The sequence below is a fragment of the Saccostrea echinata genome, unplaced genomic scaffold, assembly GCF_033153115.1.
Source record: "Saccostrea echinata isolate AGI-Se365-2 ecotype Australia unplaced genomic scaffold, CSIRO_AGI_Sech_v1 ptg000030l, whole genome shotgun sequence".
Classification (NCBI taxonomy): domain Eukaryota; kingdom Metazoa; phylum Mollusca; class Bivalvia; order Ostreida; family Ostreidae; genus Saccostrea; species Saccostrea echinata.
Window position 1 is genome coordinate 5,302,883 of NW_026889779.1, and position 19,596 is coordinate 5,322,478.

The following is a 19,596-nucleotide window of genomic DNA, read 5'->3' on the forward strand; positions in this document are numbered from 1 at the left end:
TCAATATACAGTGCAGTGCAATAAGTGTTTCATGTTTTTATTCCCGCTTTTATTGAAAAATTATGGCATAGTTGCATTACTGCAAATATTTCACATGTCTGAACGGGCTAAAAATTGGAAAAATGAAAATAATATTCCGTGTTTAGACCTACCATCGCAATCTCCAGATTATAATGTTATAGAAAATGTCTGGAGAATGATAAAAATCAAACTTGGACGAGAGCTACACCAGATTAAGTCCAAGCAAGAATAAATGCCGTCTTGCGGATCTGGAATTCGTTGACTCCTGGCTATATACAGAGTCTCTACGGAACTATACCAAGCTGTCCTAAAAGCCAGGGGTCATGCTACAAAGTACTAAAAGTTTCAAGGTATCATCTTCAGCGGTATTTTTGTAAGTAAACCTTATTTTACCTTAAGATAATGCACTTAGAATTTGCAACGTCATGAAAACATGAAACACATATGAGTACATAACCCTTGGTTGCCATAAAAATGTTTTACCCTCCCAGCTATGGGGTGAGACAATCAGTGGTGGTTACCTCTTTCTTTTCCATGCTTCTTGTATGGTTGTTTTGGCTTCAGTGACCCTGACCTTACTGATGACCTGTCCTCGGGAAGGTCAGCCTCAATGACAGCACCCTTGGCTCTTTGGGTATCCAACAATGACTGAAAAAAGAAAATGTTAGCAATGAGATCTTCAATCTGTTTCATCATTACAGCATCTTCAAGATTACATTTCTATATGCATCTCTCAATGTACCCTCAGTTTGGCAGGGTGACGTGTAGCTAAGAAATATCTCAGCTTTTTACTAAATCCTATGGGCTGTAAAAAATCTAGTCTCCATTGATGGCTTCTCATTAAAATAATATTTAGTGGATAACTCCTATGATGGGAATACTGTCTTCTCACAATTTTCACCATTTTAAAGACTTTCTTTAGTTAAATTAACACTTTGGTTAAAAAATATCAATTTGAAAATTATATTCCACGGAAAACTTCTTGTGTCGTATCTAAGCTCATTCGTGTATGAATGTCCTCCAGAAATTAAATTATTTCAACTTTTGACTGAACAGGTGTAATGGTTATTAAAGATTTAATTCGACTTATTTACTTTCCCTTTTATTTCTTTGGCATCAAAGGTTTGCCCGTGGGATCTGCATGAATTGTTACATTACCCCATTCTCAGATAATGGCCACATTTAATCTGATCTTAACCCACTGATATTAAACATCTCTATTCTCAAGCTTTTTCACAAATTAGAATCAGAAAATTTCACAAAAGAAAAATTCACCCATGTGGTACTTGGGCAATTAAAAGATATAACCCTTGTGGACTTCCCAGCTACTTTTAAGTAATTAAATTTAAAAAAAAAAAAGTTAAAAAAAAAATGATAGTGTCATAATTTTTGTTCAGAAATATACTTTGTGTTTTCCAATACATACATCACTGGATATTTATTTTAGATGGTGTCATAAATGTCCAATATTGCACTCCCATATTCATGGTAATACCCAGTTATAACTCATATATGGCAATTTCCTAGCTGTCACAGTTTTATGAAATTGGAAGTAAACGTTGTAATCACTTTATTCTGAGTATAATTTGACTGAATCATTGAAAACACCCTGCTAACAATATGTGAACACAAATCAACGATGCAGGAACTGCTTTTGTTACTTTGTACATAAAATATCTCAATATTGTTGCTGCATTCAATTGCAATTCCAATTTTATTGCATCATATCTGTATTGATTATTGGATAAGGACATAAAAAATCATGGCAAGTGAAATCTTAAGTTTAAGTGCACATCAATGACAATGAATTGATATTTTAATGGTTATAGGATGCAGTCTACTGCATCGATTTCCCATTAGATACTGGTTTTTATGTTGTAAAATTCTTTATGCAATCTTGGTAACTATGCATTAATTAAGAAATCCCAGGAAAAGGCATGGAAGCTAACCTGACAAAAGTATTCTAACTATACAGATTGTATAATAATAACTATACAGGTTTTTCAAGAGTTTTTAACATACACAAAAAACATACATGTACTATCAAGATTTTCAGGGATACTATTAATTTGAATAGTACAACTTACAAAACTGTTCACAACTATTGAACTACTGACACTCCCCTTGAAAACAAAAACAAAAAAGTCTGAAAAGCTTCAATGGCATCAAACATGAAAGCAATTTTTTAAAAGTTCTTTTAAATTAAATATAAAATTAAACATCGAAAACAAAAAAATCACATGGGTGTGGGGCTTTATCTCATGGTCCAAATTGATCAGTCCAAATTAACCAGATTCCGTCAAAGGTAAACAAACATGGAAGCCTGTTCATATTGTTAAATAATTAATTAATCTCTTTTCAGTCAGTTGAAGAGCTAGGAAGGATTTATTTTATTACTATTCTACTCATCAATATCTAAGCATTGCTTGGTAATATTTTTAGCTTACATAACATTTTCAGTGATTGCACCTTAGCTACTAGTTACATGTACGATCAGACATGGTATGTGTATAAATATACTATGAAACCCAGTAATGGAGCTTGACTCTTCAATATTTACGATAAAATTTACTGGTTGTTAAATTGTAAGGCTAAACACTGAACTTTCAAAGTCAACGTTTCTAACCTTCTTGTTTGCCCATTTAAGTAGTTTCATGATTATTTTACTGCTTTGTTTATTTTCTATTTTAATTGATTTTCCTGCCAAAACCGATGATTCATGTATTTTGATGCATCACTATTTAGAGATTAATCTCCAGCAACTAACAGTAATGTCCCCACTTTTTCTTTGTTAGAATAAACACAGTATCTGTATTTTGTAATAGAATTAATCGTAGACATTTTCGATGCAATTTTATTTTCAAGTTATTCAATGTGACCATTTTCAAAAGAAATTGATATGTTCTATTTTCTTTTGCAGGTGCATCAACAAGCTAACACCTTTGGTTGCATAAAGCCAATTCCACTTATGATTGCTAGTATGGCTTAATTTTGACCTTCAGTTGATGCCATGAAAAGAGAATTCTAGAAAAAAGACACATACAATAAAATGCAAATGTTTCTTCAATTTGGAAATCAAAATGGGACAGTTGTATATATGTCTGATGACACCTACATGTATTAGCAATAACATAAACAAAGATTATGGAAAAGAATGTTTGTAAACTATTGCCAATCACTGCATGAAATGCACTAAAAGAAGAATGGAGTATCATTAGATGTTACCATAAATATAAAAACCCTACCAGCATGTCAGTTAAGATCTGGCTGTCCAAGCAAACAGGAGCAAGTAGACCTGAACCTAGACGGTGATACTTGGGTCGGACAGGTGCCCCCACTCCGAGCCGTCGTAAGCGTGTGTGGTGGGGGCGTGTGGACAGACGTTTAGGTACAGACACAGTTGGCAGTGCACACTTGATAATCTTCTGGGGCACATCACTTAACGTGGGTCTCATGAACATGTTCATCAAGTTTGAGTTTCCATCTTTTTTCTTTCTTTTTGAACGCATGCTGCTTTTTTTAAGTTTTATTGGTGGAAAGAGACATTCCACACCTGCCATTTTAAAATATCTTTCTGATATTTACTCTCTTTTTAAAGCACATGCAGGGGCATTAAAACAGATCAAGAAAGTATATGACATTTTTAATTCCATAATAATTCCATGGTCAGTGTTTAAGGACAGGAATTATCTCCCATTTGATTATCCCATGTTAGCTGTCATTCATCTCCATCATATATATCCAGCTTTTATCCAGCACTAATTCTATGTTGCTATATGTCCTCAACACTTTCACTTCATTCACAACCTACATCTGATCCTTACATTTTTAAATATATGAAAATTCCCATTTTAATTTGTATTTTTTTTAATTTTTCTAAATTTATTATACCAAGATTATATCAGAAACATGAAACAAAGTGTGCAACAGCTAAAATCCTAATAATGTCAGTTTCCGATGAAAGGAACGCATTTTGCTGGAAACAGTTTAACGTGATCAAAGACCAGATCTGACACTGAAGGTCTTTTCACAATATTATTTTCACAATTATTTATTTTCCTTTAAAGTGCTTACTTGACTACATATATTTGATTTTAGTAAATCCCACCTGACTTAATATTTATAATTTAGACAAAGCTTAGACGCTAGACTTTGGAGATGCAAGGCCCAGTAGTTAATGATTAGTAAATATAAATTTAAATAACCTAACTTTCAATTGCAATGTAAATTTGATACATTAGAGAAGAATTGTTTGATTTTTACAACAAAAGAGACCCATTGTATTTTTATAAGTTATCAGGACTTTTTCTTGTGCACCTAAAAGTTCCTTGGCCATATTTTACTCACGTCTTTAAAGTTACATATCCATTAACATATATTACGTTCAAGACTGAAATTTTTCAAATTGCCTTATAATTGCCATTTAATTACACTGTCAATCATGACCATTCCTGCTTTGTTTGTTATTCTGATAATCTTTGATGGTAACCATTGTTCCTTCACTATGGTAGATAATTGTGAAATGAAACATATCCATCATTTCCAAAATCCATACTTCACTATTACTTAATAAAATCCAATGAAAAATAAGAACAATTCAAACAACTGCAAGTGTCATTACTTCCACCCTCAAAAAATTTTTTAAATCCTGAAATATTATGAGAAAATATTCCACTATTACGATACTCCCCTCCAAAGATGTGTATTGCTATGTGTCACAGGAGAGGTCAATTTTATTTAATCAATTTAAATGTAAGTCGTAATTTGAAACTCCATGACAAAGATAACAGTGTGACTTGTGTGGATTGTCAGAACCCTTCATAAGCTCACAAATTAACAATACACATTTAATCAGCTGACTCTATAATCTGCTGATATTTAAGACAATTTATCAAATTCTAATACAGGTCCTTACAAAAGTAGTCCATATATTCCTGTGGTAAATCTGATATGAGGAAACAGGATGGCACACAGAATTCAGCACATTGTATTATGCACGCATTAAAATTTAATCAATTCCACAAGTGACAATAATAGAATACATATATTTCTGACTTCAGGAGTCATTTTTGATTTATTTCGGATAATTTCTTCCACTTGGACAGTTATTTTAGTTAGAGTCTGTTTTTTTCCCAATATTTGTCATTGATTTCATAAAATCCTCTCATTTATCATAGAAGTGATCAGTGCCTGTCCACAGATTGGGCACATTTGCTCTGCTGGAAGGCCTAATCAATGACTTAGAAATTCTATCTGAACTTTTGTTTCGTAGATACCAGTTAGGTCTATGTGATCTTCCCTACCCTAAGAACTCCGTCATATTTTTTCTTTTGTTGAATAATATCTATAAATGGTGTTGTTTCAGAAGAGGCCAATGGGTTAGAATGCTTGTTTAAACTATTGAGTTTTTTTCCAAAAATTATGCTTTATAACATAAATAGTTTAAAAAGCACTATGGTTTAAATATGACTCATAAAAGCATTTACTGTAGTTCGTTGTATTAATTTTCTTTTTTAAAATAATCTGTATTCTCAAACCAAGAAAAAAAAATGCCAGTACGAATGTTGTGTAGCAAATTTTTAATTCTTCAGGGATCAATTTTCATAATTTGAATTCAAATTCACTAAGAAAACCATCTTAAATATGCGAGTAATGGAAATGAATGCTCTAAAAAGTTACATTCATTTTTTTCTTGATAAGTCAACCATATTGCAATCCCTAAATTGCTCAATTGTTAGTGGTATCAGCAGTGAAACACTTAACCAAAACCACTTAATTCTATCTTTATCTAGAGATAACCACTTCCCTTCTGAATACAAAATTGCCTTTAAGTTGAGAATAAGTGGTCAACATTTTAGAAATTGGTAACGCATGACAAACTTTTTGAATAAGAAAGCCTCTCATTGCAGTTTTGGTGACAAAGTGACACTAACAATGGAGATAAGGCTTCAACAATGGATCAAAAATCAATTTACTAAAGCCATATCTTTACAGTTGAATCTTGTTTTCATGTTGATTTGCAGACAGACAAGCTTTATGTTGAGATATGGAACTGTAAAATATTTAGGAATGTTATAATAAGTGAAAGGTTTTATAGAGACAGAATATTCATGGTCTGAGGAGGCATCAGGTAGTATTAAAGGCAAAAACTATCCCTGTCACATGTATATGTACATAAGACTTGCAACACTAGATTTTACTGAAATTTAAAAAATCCTATAGTTTCTAGTTGATTCTTGCTTTCCATATATGTAGGGAATAAGTTTTGCAAAAGACAAGAGATCTGGAATCCTTAGAGACTGTACCAGGAAAGGAGAAAATTTAAGGCCGGACAAGGAATCAAATCTGTGACCCCTGCATTACTAGTCAGGTGCTCTAGCCACTGAGCTATCCAGGCCAATATCCATATAGACCAACCCACCATTCATCCAATTTTATTGTCTTTGCCCTCAAAGACACAGAACCTAAATTCTTTAGTCCCTGGCAGGACTTTCAGCTGCAAGTTCAGGAGTGGACAATGGCACTTTATGTAACAGGAAAGAAGAAAATTATGGCTGAACTGGGAATCAAACCCAGGACTCCTGCATTACTAGTCAGGTGCTCTACCAACTGACCTACCTAGACACCAGCAATCAAACCTTCCTGACCACCACTTGTCTTCATCCCTGAAGATATCACAACAAATTCTTCCCTGACAGGTCTTTTACCTGTCACTTTCAGAACATATACTGTATACAGGGAAATTTTTGCCCCCGTTTTATTTTTGTCCCTTTCACCCTAGACATAATTGAGTGAATTTAAGACAGCGCGAATTCAAAGAAAACAGTATAATTTCTTAAACAAAGCCATGACTGGGTGAATTTAAAATGAGAAATGAGAATGACTGGAGCAAAACTGTTTGCAAGTGTGCAAGGGTGAAAAAACATGGGGCAAAAATAACCCTGTATACAGAATATGGCACAGCATCAAATATAACAAGAAAGAGTAAATGAAATGGACCAGACTAGGATTCAAACTCAGGCCCCCGTGAACTCCAGACAGGTGCTATACCATAGATCTGAGTTATCTAACTACCAGTGATCCAACCTGCCTCACTGCCACAGTCCTTCCTCCTTTAATGTCTTTGCTCCCAAAGATTCTTTTGCCCTGGAAGGACTTTCACCTAGAAGTCTAGGGGCAGCCAACAGCACCAAATATAACAGAAAAAGAGAAAATTTATGGATGGATCAGGGCTATACATAAACATTTTTCTTACCTGTCCATTTGGACAAGTGACTATGAAATTAAGTAGTCCAAATAAAATTTTTCTTGTCCAAAATTTTATAACTACTGTATAGTGAGTTTCTTTATAGAATATAAAATTTGGTATTTTGCATCCTCAAAGGTATGCCAATAATTTTGGCAGAACTGTTTTTTGCAGGAAACGGTGTTACATGAAGTTGTAATATTATCTGGTACCGCTTGACCAGAAGAGAGCTTCAGGTACCTTAGATATGTAAATAGAACTTCAAGACGTGTCTTCCATATTTACACACAAGTTCAGAAAAGATAAACGTTGTGTTCAGTACTTTTACGTACTGGTGCAAATATAGCAATTGAAATTTTAGTGGGCTACTATCAAACCACTAAAATGAGCCAAAGTTACCACCCCACTAAAAAATCCTGCTATACAGTATATGACAACTTGATAAATATTGTAAATTAAAAAAGTGTCTAAAATAATGTCTACAATACATTAACTGAGTCTGTTCGTTTTTTACAGTTGACAATAGCTTTTTAGTTTCTCATTTCAACTTTTTTCACAGAAAAAAATCACTTGTCCAATCTGACAAGTAACCAGCAAAATTCACTTGTCCGTGAAAAAGTGTCACTGGTACTGGACAAGTGGACAAATGTGAATGTTGGATCAAACCTTGGATCCCTACATTACTAGCCAGGCGTTCTAACCACTGAGATATTCAGGACAATATACACGGTCCATATATCCCAAAGCACTACAGAGACTACGGAAACTATCTCGGATGTTCCTTCCATCATAGAAAATAATATTAAAACATTTTCAGATCATTCTTCTTAAAACTTGATTCGTATAATCATATGACAGAGAAAAAAATATACGAAATCTGTCATGGTGATTAAAGATAGGTTTAAAAAAAATTCTATCATTAAATATTTTACAAAAACAGCTGCTAGTATTCCATTAAAGAATGCATTATCAAAGTCAAAGTATACAGTGTCAAAGAATATTCAAAGTCACAAATGGTATATTGGATTTTTACTAAAATATCAAATCTGTTTGGAAAATGCCTTTGTTCTATCAAGAAACCATGAACCCTAATATGGTAATTTTTTTCAGTTACTCAAGTGATTGAGAAAAATCACAATATACAATTTGAGTGGGTTTTTTTTTCTTTTAAAATACACATACAGATCTGATACACATAATTTGTCTCACATAAGTTATTATGTAATTATTAAGGCTTCTTGGTTGTTTTTGGCCAACATTGTTGCAGTGGACCTAATTTTTTTTAAAATTTATGCTAAGACTTGATTTCTGTAAGCTGAAAATCTTCCAGACACAAAATATTGATTAGAAAGCTAGCTCACTGTAAGATTGAAAAGAAATTAAATTCATCTACCACAGAACACTCATTATCATTTTGCTGAAGAAAAAATCATCCAGTTCCTAATATGAATTGAATCATGATATAAACCAATCCTAGAAGAGAAGTGACAAAAATTATAATAAGGAATAAAATACTTTAAACATTTTCTTTTGAGTTAAAAGAAAGAACACCATTGATTCCCAGTCTTTCAACCTAACATTCTGGTGCAAATTCAGTTGTAGATCAAAGTCTTAAATTTGACTAGACTTTATGGTCTGCATTCTTTGTATGTTGTATTACCTTACTTAAAACTTCAAAAAAGTTTGATCACTTAATTTACACCTGTTTAAAAACTGTAATCTCTCACATACAGCAAAGTCACATTAGACTTAATCCTCTGCCTCTTCTATAGAAAAAAAGGCTTATTCACAGGGTTAGGTAAAATATTGACAATACCAACATCTAACAAGTTAATATTGGAAATTTTGAGAGAGTCCGGTTAGAAAATCCATATCTGATTTTTCCATTTAATCACTGGAATAAAGGAACAACCAAATTCAGTAAGAAAACTGAGTTGATATAAAGTGTGATTGAAAACATTTAGGTGTTATAATTATTTGAATAGCATGTAATCAGAAAATGAAAATATTATTAAACAGTTGTAAAATTGTGATATAAGAGATAAACCAAGGGATAAACTGATTTACAAAAAGCTTTTAATCCTGCTTAAATCCTACAAATATTGAAACCTCTGTAGGATGAGCAGGGTTCTTTTACACCCAGGAACTGGAAAAGATAATTCAAATCTTTAAAACAAGAAATAGCAAAATTTTCAGCAAAATCATTTAAGTAAAATTAAGGGAAAGTTTAATTGCAGATTTTTGGTGTGTTTGTTTAAAAACAGAGTGCACCTGATGATATATGTCCTTTTTGACCTTGATCTGACAGAAGCATTGACATTGACCTTCGACTTGTCAAAAATGAAGTCTTATTGCGTAGCTCAGTTGTGACCCAGGTTATAAAGTTATGAAAAGACAGTCAGAGAGACAAGCCCTTAGGTCAATATAAGGCACCCTCTCCATGCTCACTATCTCATATCTAGGGGGCAATAAAGTACTTTAATTGCATGTCAATGTGCATGTGTACATCAAAACAAAGCAAATTAATACTGAACTGCGTCAAAACAATTCACAGGTCAAACAGTCCAACTTCTCTCTAAAACATATTTTCAAGGCCAATGGTTTTGTCTTGATCAGATCATAGACAACTGATAATTAACAAGATAAACATCTCCATTTATTGATAACAATCGGCAATGCAACTTAGGAATATTTGAAAAATATTAAACGATTTAAATGTCAGATTCCAGGCTGTGGGAATGATATGAACATATTCAAGGTTATTGTTAAAAATAAGCCATTGATATAGTATTTTTTATGCAATATGTTGGTTTTAAATTAATGATGTTTACTTAATCATGTTGTAGCAGTAAACAAAGATATGAAGATCCCTAATATGGCAATGACATGGGCTTACTATATCAATATTCCCAGTATCTATCTTTTTCTGGAGATTACTTTAAACCTGGCATGTTTCATTTCTATGTATATTTAGCATATTTATTTTATATATTAAACCCAAAATGCTAAGTAAACAAAAGAAAAAACATTAGTCTGAATTTTTTTGCGATATTTCTTCATACATATCGATATTCCTATCATCCTCACACATATATCATCCCAGCCCTAGTGTCCAGGTGCAAATACATGTATTTGAAATTCTTTTTTTTTTTTTTTTTTGAACTTTTTCTAACTTGCCTCCACTCTGAAGCAGACAGGGTTCCATGAAGAAAGTTCATTGCTCAGTATTACAATAATTGTTCTAGACTTCTGATGAGTCAAAAGAAGGTAAAATTAAAAAAATCTGTAAATTTATAAATTTAGCTCTACAATGGAACTCTAGACTTTTGTTCTCCTTCATTCATAGATGGGGCAAACTGTCTTTTGAAATTGGTCAAGTCTTAAATTTCAGAAAAGAATCTGAAAATTTTCAAAAGCTTACATACATAACATGATGTGCAATGCCATACAAGAATGAATAGCAATAGTTTGTTTAAGAAAAGTAATGGTCAATATCATGGAACATGTGCACCTGAATGAACTTGGACAAAGCAAACACTTGCTCATTTCAATGACAGGAACCTGATCCATGAAGAGTATGTCAAACTGTATGGTAACAAACTCACTAAGCTACTACTCTACATGTTCCACTTTTGAAAACAGACTAATAAGATAGCATCACTACTGGCTTTTACTCACCTCAACAGCATCTTGCATGTCAAACTGTGGCATGGAGGCTGGGGTACCACGCCCCTCGGATACCTCTCGGATTTTGTTGGTTTCTATGGCTCTGATCATATTGTCCTCAAAATATTCCTGTAAAATTACAAAAATACCCCAGCTATGTATTTCAGAATAAAAGAAAATACAATTTTTATGAACAACTCATTATTTATCTCACTTGTATGACTTTGTGTCTTGGCTGCACTTATTAACTCCTAGGCATTCCCATGTTTTATTAATTTTTCAATACATTACCAAAGAACAGACAGATTAGTTCAATAAGTAATGTAAATGTACAAAGGAAAAAAATTGAGTAACTCATTGCAAATTTTGTCACTGAAGACCATCATTCCAACCAGCTATTGATTAACTGATTAGTAGCTGCCATCCCTGAAGTTGGTACTTACTTATAGTGCATTTCTTTTGAAATCACATTCAACCGAACATCCTAAAATACACAGTAGTCTGAGTAGACACAAACCTGTTGTTTTTTCATGGCATAATGAACAGCACTCTTCACCAGTAAATCTGTCAGGACTTCTTCCTGTGCTTTTTTGTCCAGGCTGCCATAAGTTACCTCCCTTTGAACACCATCTTTTGTACTGATGACTTTAATGGAGGCTCCTTGACTTGGTGGCAATCCATGATAAATATCAACATCCTGGGTTACTGTTATGGGTGGAATTGAAAAAATAAACAAAAAGCTATAAAGGTCACTAAAGATTTAATTTGTTCAGGTAGTATTAAAGTAAGTAAATAAGAGAGGATATCTGAATATATATTTTTGTTTTCACAAGTTTTTTTTCTACTTTATTTATACATCTAACTAACAACAAGTTCTTTACTTTTATTCAATCATAGATAATTTTTTCCTAAAAAAAAAAAGTACAATTCCACATCAGGTTTTAGACTTGAACAATTGTAAAATTTCTAGTACTCACCACATGTTTCTGCTGATTCCGGTCGGATCCTGTAGAATGTGTATCCAGACAAGCTTCCCGGAGACATCAGCATACTCCTCATCAGTTTATAGGGAGTGGGGTAATGTGACATGTCATCGTTCAGTCGACGCTGAAGATGAGGCATCAGAGGATTGTAGTAAAAAAGAGATTTCTCTGTCAAATATCCTAGAATGAAATAAACATATTGCATACCAAATGCTGACACATATTCTGAGCCATATATAAATATTAGGGATGTCAACGAATATTCGAGTACTCGACTATCGTTTGATCATACCGACTATCGACTAAAATTTTTTTAGTCAGTTATTCGTTAAAAATTTGCTACTTAATTGTAATATCAAATTCAAGGTAAAAAAAAAGTTCATTTATTAACGTATCAGTGTTCAGTGTTCTCTTGAGTAAAACTCAGGGAAAGGTTTAACCGGTCTTCATTAATTGTTCAAAGATTTTTTTTGTTCGGCAAACATGCATTGGCATACTTTAAAAAATGTCGCATGCATTGCCATACTTTAAAAGATGTCAGATCCAAATTGTAAAGTTTCAACCTGCAATTCCGTAAGATTTCATATAATGAAACTACATGTGTATCAATTAATGAAGAATAATTAAACAGCTGTTACATATTTGTAAATACATGCAAACTGGGGGACAGTTATGAGCGTAATTTAAAGGTGTGTCTTTCTGATATTAAAATCAATCATTTTAAAATTGTGTTGTTTGCAAAAAATCTCATAGTTAAAATTTATCGCTAGCTCTCTTTGATTTTATAAGAGTTACGATTTAATTGTTTAACAATCACGGGTCATTGACAAAACACATTCAAATGGCTTCAGGTAAGAAATCAATAACGGGTACATGTACTAACAGCATGAAAAGAAAGGATAAATGCGAGCATTTAATGTTCTGTATATAGATAAAATGTGCAGTTAATATTATATATGAAATCAAATACATTGGGTACATATATTTATTACTACATAAATGTTAACGATTCAATAATTCGTTATTCATTGTATAATGGTGATAGCGTAGATTAAATATTGTACAGGCTAGCAGTTTGTTAAAGACAAACACGAAAAATGACATGAAAAATTAATTTAAATTTCAACGAGTACTCGACTATCGTTCGACTAAAGCCTCCGACTATTCGAATAAGTTGTCCGAGTAAAATTGACATCCCTAATAAATATATATATTTGTCCATTAAATTAAATGTAAAATTGCCGCCAATTAAATAACTATGTCCCTTCCAGTGGCTTTTTTTCCAAAAAAAAAAATCTTACAACTAAGACAAAAAAATTTCCATTCCTCAAGAAGTATCTAAGCTGTAGTAGGGCACAATCTTAGATATTTTATGATTTTATAATCTTATAAATCTTATATATCTATTACATGAGATTATATTGTAAAAAATATTTTAAAAAGTAACATATATTTACTTATAAAACAACAAATTATAGGGATGTCAAATTTTCATCTTAGTCATAATATGTTTTGTGAAAGAGCCACAGTTCCTAATTAAAAGATGTAAGTGGAAATAGCCGTACCTTTGCTGATAACCTTTTCTAAGACAGTGTCATCCCAGCACTTGGTCCAGGAGGACAAATATCGTTTTGCTGAAAATCCTGGCCGGATTTGTCTATCAAAATAGTCCCTCTTTCTTCTTCCATGAACAAACTTGAGGTACATACCATCTTCTCTGTCTGAATCCTGTATAAAGCAACAACATAACTTTCAACTTTAATACAGTTGAACTTCGATATCTCGAACACTGATATCTCGAATACCATGGATATGTCAAAGTGATATGGAAGTCCTAACAACTTATTCTTTAAGTATTTTACCCCTGATATCTCAAATCGGTAAAATGAGAGCATGATCCACCAACAATAATATAGCATCTTTGCAAAAATATTTATCTGCAAACCAAAGTGAAATCTTTGCATCTGTAGTTTATTCCATTAATCTAATTAAATTTATCTTTAAAATTACTTATCAATATGTAAAGTTAGCTACTTTTAGTAATTAATTTTTTTATCAGATTACCTGAGCACCAAAGGAAAGAATAGATTTTGCCAGATCATCAACAGTTCTCAGATCAATTTCATCAGCACTTTTTGACAGATGTGATTCTCTGTCATCCATGCTCATGTGACTTTTGCGCACATGGTGATGTGTTTGTCTAGTACGGTGTGCCATGTCCTCAGAAAACAGAAGCAGAGCCCCTTTTCTGGTGGTGAATGTCTTAGGCATGCTAATCTCTTGGACCGATTTTTTAGATGCCCGCGAAAATGAGTATGTTGGTTCATCGTATGCGTAAGATGGCTGTATTGGTGGTAGGTAGACCCTACTGGAGTCATTTACAAAATTGTAGTAGTCCTACAATTTAACAAAAATAAATACATTAATTAGTATCAAAGGTTATATACATATTTTTCCATTCTTATGTTATTCATATGCAGAAACACAACAGCATATGCTAGTGTCAGTGACTACATAAAATAATGTTGCGTTTAGTATAAGTAATAAATATTATAAATGTTTCTATTATGATGATGTGTAAAAATACAATGTAAATACAATAGAATCTGATTTACCAGTACATTACATCCAGCCCATTAGACTATATACGTCACTTAGTTTATCATACATTATATTACAAAATTTTCTATAGAGATTTTTTAGATATTCAAAAATAAAAAAAAAGGTTATCCTAGAGAAGTTTCTTGGAATAAGATAAGACTATCAGCCATCATCAATTCATAGACCAAATTTTGTAATAATTAAAAGACCAAATTTTGTAATTAAAAAAGGGGAAAAAATAAAAAAAATTATAAAACAATTAATTTAACATGTTTAAAAGAAAAATCTTTTGTGAATTATTTGTTTTATGAGCATGATAATGCATATAGATGGACTTCTTACCATCAAATAAATCGATGGGATTAGGCATGTGTATTTCACAGTATATCAGACAAAAAAACTTGCATACAAGTTATTTTCCTTTGTAAACATGGTAATTTCATATTCACTAAAATATTATCAAATAATATATCTGTCATATCGGGAAGTTCTGAATAAAATAGATTTGATAACAACAGTCTACTCAAAGCTTTTCTCTGCTATCAATCACCTTTTGTTTAAACCAGATCTGTATCATGTGGAAAAAAGGCTTCATGTCGTGCTTAACCACCATTAATGAGCTGGTATACATTTTTCATTAGTTCTTTATTGAAGCTTAGCACAACAATACATTTAAATCGAGTTCTCTCTCTAGGGTTTAATTTCCCCATTTCTAATTCATGACCTTATATTTCCACACAAACCAAGTGGAACTAATCACACTAACCTATTCTTTTTAAATCATATTCATGCAGTCAGATTTACTTAACAGTTAAATCATTAAGTTGTTACATATACACATGTATCAATGTTTAGCGACTAAAAAATAAAAAATCTAGAAAAAGTGAATTAAAATCTTTTGTTCACTGTCCTCTTTGAGAATAAAGCGCCTGACATTTGGTTAAAATTGTTTAAACCCTTGACATAATATGGGGAAAAATGACGTACATTTTTCAAATCTGAATTATGAAGCCTATTAAGTTAGATCTTTCCCTTGGCAGACACAAAGTCACAGAAATATAATTGTTATACAATAAATTTATATCCATTTAGGCTAATTATGCCCCAATTTTCAAAAGATAATAAAGCGAATGTTAACTCCTGTATAATAATTCATGATTTTTCACCATAAAAAGTGTAATTACCTGAGGTTCAAATACAACGTCGATTTTTTCGTGTCCATTTTTAGTTATTTCGCCCACACCTCGGCTAAGTAGCGAAAGATTGAGAGCGCTGCCCCCTCCAACCATCATAGAAATCTTTTTAGCAAACAAACAGGTGCCCGTTGACTTAAAATAACACCTAAGTCGGCTAATTGAGTAATAAAAAGTTACATTCTCATGCACACAATAGACTCAAGTAATATAAATCCTTGTCAAATTTAGTTAATTACACTTCTACATGTTTTTTATGATTGAAAAACGTTTTTTGTCGTATTAGTTTCACAGATTTTCTGCTAATCCGACTTCCATGTTGTTTATCGTTGCTGTGCGCCTCTGACGTCATATCCGGCGAAGTTGGCGCGCATTTTGTAAAGGCCTAAGGGTTGGGGTTAACAAAATTAATGATGAACGCCCTACAATTTTTTGTTTCTTTTACAACTTATTGATTAGTAATATTTACCTTTTATCGGGGATGCTCAACATATGTTTATATATGAGGGTTGTCCCAGAAAAATGCAAACTTTTATTTAATTCATCACGCAGAGACATATTTATGTAATAAGTGACAAGATCAACAACTTTGGCCCTTGACCTAGAAGTTTGACCTACTTTTGAAAAACTTTAACCTTGGCCATAACTTTTAAACGGTTGGTGCTAGGCTTTCGTATTTAACATGTGTATTCCTTGTCAATGAACAGAACAGAACAGAACAGAACATTTATTTTCTAATTTAGAGCCCATAACAGACAAGTATGAAATTATTACAATAATAAAGAAAAGATATGCCAATGAGGAAGGCCTTTCCTCAGTTCCGTTGGCACCATTAATTTTGACCATTTTTCCTTGACCTTGATGTTTGACTTTCTTTTGAAAAACTTTAACCTATTCCATATCTATTCAATGGTTGCTGCAAGGGTTTTCATATTTCACATGTATATTCCTCGAGAAAAGATCTTACTTTTGGTACCAACATATTTGATTTGCATTTGAGAAAGTTTAACCTTTGCTGTAAGTTGCCATACGGGGTCATCAGTGTTTCACAAACATATCTTGTTTTTTTTTTATTATTATTATTATTTTCACTGAATAATAAAAGTTTGTTCATTATCGAGATTGGAAGATTGTCTCTATTTATTTATTTATTTTGCTTTTTTCTTACATGTGGACCTCCCGGAAAAAATCCTGGATCCGCGCCTGCAGGGAATTAATTTCGCGAAGACTTTTCATTCCTCTAGTATGTCCTTGATGGGTTATTATCAACTGAAAATCAAATGTATGGTGGAATTTCGGTGTCAATTTTTATAGTTTCTATTAAAGATAAGTGATATTCACAAAATTGACTAAATTCACAAATGTTTTGACGTCGTCGATGTTGCGTCGAAAGCTATTATGTTAGATTCCTTTAGCTAACAGGCGCGGATCCAGGATTTGAAGTTAGAGTAGCGCCAAAAGTAGGCAGGGGGTCTGGGGGCCGCCCTGAGGCCCCCAGTGGGTCCAGGGCGAAGCCCTGGTGGGGGTCCAGGGGGCGAAGCCCCCGTAAGCTCCTTGATTCTAGAGATTTTTTAGGGTAAAAATGAGGTCTACCAAGTAGAAATTTTTACATTTTCTCGACGAAACTATGATTTACGCTAACTTTGACAATTTTAGGGGGGGGGGGCGCCGGGGGCGCCCCCCCCACCTTAAATCCGCCACTGGCTAAGGGGAAAATGTTATTTATATTGATATTTTGTTAAAATTTCTTTGTAGTATAAAAATGTTGATAATGATGCACGTCAATTTTACAAAACAAAAAATATTAAAATTTTTGCGTTTTCCCGGGACAACCATCGTGTATGTACATATTCGTTTGGATTTGTAGTTCTAGCGTGTAGACTGTACCATTAATTCTATTAGGACTGTTTGTTTGCTTAAATCAGCACTGGTTTGCAATGCTTGGGTCAAATTAAATCATCAAATAAATCTCTTTTGACTTTCCTAAAAATATATTTATTTTAGATTAATGTATGCATGCATGGCCGTAGGAACCGGGGGGCACGGTTGCCGATATATAGATCACTATAGAAAACATAGCTGCTATATGCTTGTGCCCCCTCAATAAAAACGTCTGATGACCTTTTTTTTTTTTTTTTTTTTTTCCTTGTCAAGGAAATTTTGGTAGTTGATAGTACCCCCTCAACTGAAAATGTATGGCTGTGCACCCCCCCCCCCCCAAACTGAAATTGCTTCCTACGGGCCTGGCATGAATGGACAGCTTTAAAGGGTAAATTTGTATCCCCCCTTAACCTCATAAATGCCCCCATCGACCTGTCCGATGCATGCTTTTGAGCATCGCACAGAGTGTTAGAAAGTAACTCATACCTTTGTATATTAGTATGTTTGAGTGACTAATATCTTTGTGTGTTGGTGAGTTTAAGTGTTAGACAGTGTCTAATACCTTTGTGTGTTGTAGTGTAAGACGGTGTCTGATACCTTTGTGTATTGATGTGTTTGAGTGTTAGACAGTGTCTGATACCTTGTGTACTGGTGTATTTGAGTGTAAGACAGTGTCTGATATACCTTTGTGTATTGATGTATTTGAGTGTTAGACTATCTTATATCTTTATGTATTGGTGTGTTTTAGTGGTAGACAGTGTCTGATACCTTTGTGTATTGGTGAGTTTGAGCGTTTTGGCAACTTACTTGTCTACCACCTTTGTGCATGTACGGGTGTATTGTTGTATTTGGGTATTGGGCAGTATTGTGTATTAATTAGTGTGTTTGGGGGTTCAGTTTACGTTCACTATATTGTCTGTTTGTGGGTTAGACAGCCTGATGTCTTTATTTAGATTAGGCAGTATCTGAATCCTTTGTGTATTGGTGAGTTTGAGTGTTAAGCAGTGTTTACTTTAATACCTATATGTATTGGTGTATTTGAGCATTAGGCAGTATGGCCAAGGTTTAAGTTTTTCAAAAGTAGGTCAAACTCCAAAGTCCCGGTCAATGGGTCAAATTGTCGGTATTGTCACAAGGATTGCATATGTGAAGTATGAAAGCCCTAGAACCAACGGTCCAAAGGAAATGGTCAAGGTTAAAGTTTTCCAAAAGAAGGTCAAACTCCAAGGTCAAGGTCAATGGGCAATAATTATTTGTATCTAAAGGAAGGGCTTGCCACAAGGATTACACATGTGAAGAATAAAAGCCCTAGCACCGACTGTTCAAAAGTTATGGCCAAGGTTAAAGTTTTCCAAAAGAAGGTCAAACTCCAAGGTCAAGGTCAAAGGGTCAAAGTTGTTGGTATCCAAAGGAAAGTCTTGTCACAAGGATTACATATGTGGAGAATGAAAGCCCTAGCACCAACCATTCAAAAGATATGGCCAATGTTAAAGTTTTTCAAAAGTAAGTTAAGCTCGTGGGTTAAAGTCAAAGGGTCAAAATTGTTAGTATCCATATAAAGGTCTTGTCACAAGGATTACAAATGTTAAGTATGAAAGCGCCCTAGCATCAAGCGTTCAAAAGTTATGGCCAATGTTAAAGTTTTTTTCAAAAATAGGTCAAACTCCAAGGTCAAGGTGTCAAAGTTGTTGGTATCCAAAAGAAGGTCTTGTCACAAGGCTTACACAAGTGAAGTATGAAAGCCCTAGCATCAAGCGTTCAAAAGTTATAGCCAATGTTAAAGTTTTTCAAAAATAGGTCAAACTCCAAGTCAAAGGGTTAAAGTTGTTGGTATCCAAAGGAAGGTCTTGTCACAAGAATTACTCATGTGAAGTATGAAAGCCCTAGCACCAACCGTTCAAAAGCTATGGCCAAGGTTAAAGTTGGGAGAAAAATTGTAAAACTGGGTCAAGCTTCAAGGTCAAAAGGTCAAAAATGATGGTACCCAAAGAAAGGTCTTGTCACA

At 33.4% G+C, this 19,596-nt stretch overlaps 1 protein-coding gene across 3 annotated transcripts in view; it reads right to left on the reverse strand.

Annotated features, from left to right (window-relative positions):
- LOC133197144 (titin homolog) overlaps positions 1-15,926 on the reverse strand; it is a 51,796-nt gene extending 35,870 nt beyond the window's left edge. For 2 of the 3 annotated variants that reach the window (XM_061333006.1, XM_061333007.1), the window contains exons 1-7: positions 15,702-15,919; positions 13,981-14,313; positions 13,482-13,644; positions 11,911-12,096; positions 11,451-11,638; positions 10,946-11,062; positions 543-669 (exon numbers count right to left, since the gene is read on the reverse strand). In XM_061333006.1, the coding sequence (XP_061188990.1) occupies positions 543-669; positions 10,946-11,062; positions 11,451-11,638; positions 11,911-12,096; positions 13,482-13,644; positions 13,981-14,313; positions 15,702-15,809 (1,222 nt within the window). In that variant the 5' untranslated portion in view covers positions 15,810-15,919. Of the gene's footprint in view, positions 1-542; positions 670-10,945; positions 11,063-11,450; positions 11,639-11,910; positions 12,097-13,481; positions 13,645-13,980; positions 14,314-15,701 lie in introns of all 3 variants that reach the window. The other variant, XM_061333009.1, reaches the window with a different exon arrangement.
- Positions 15,927-19,596: the final 3,670 nt, after the last annotated feature.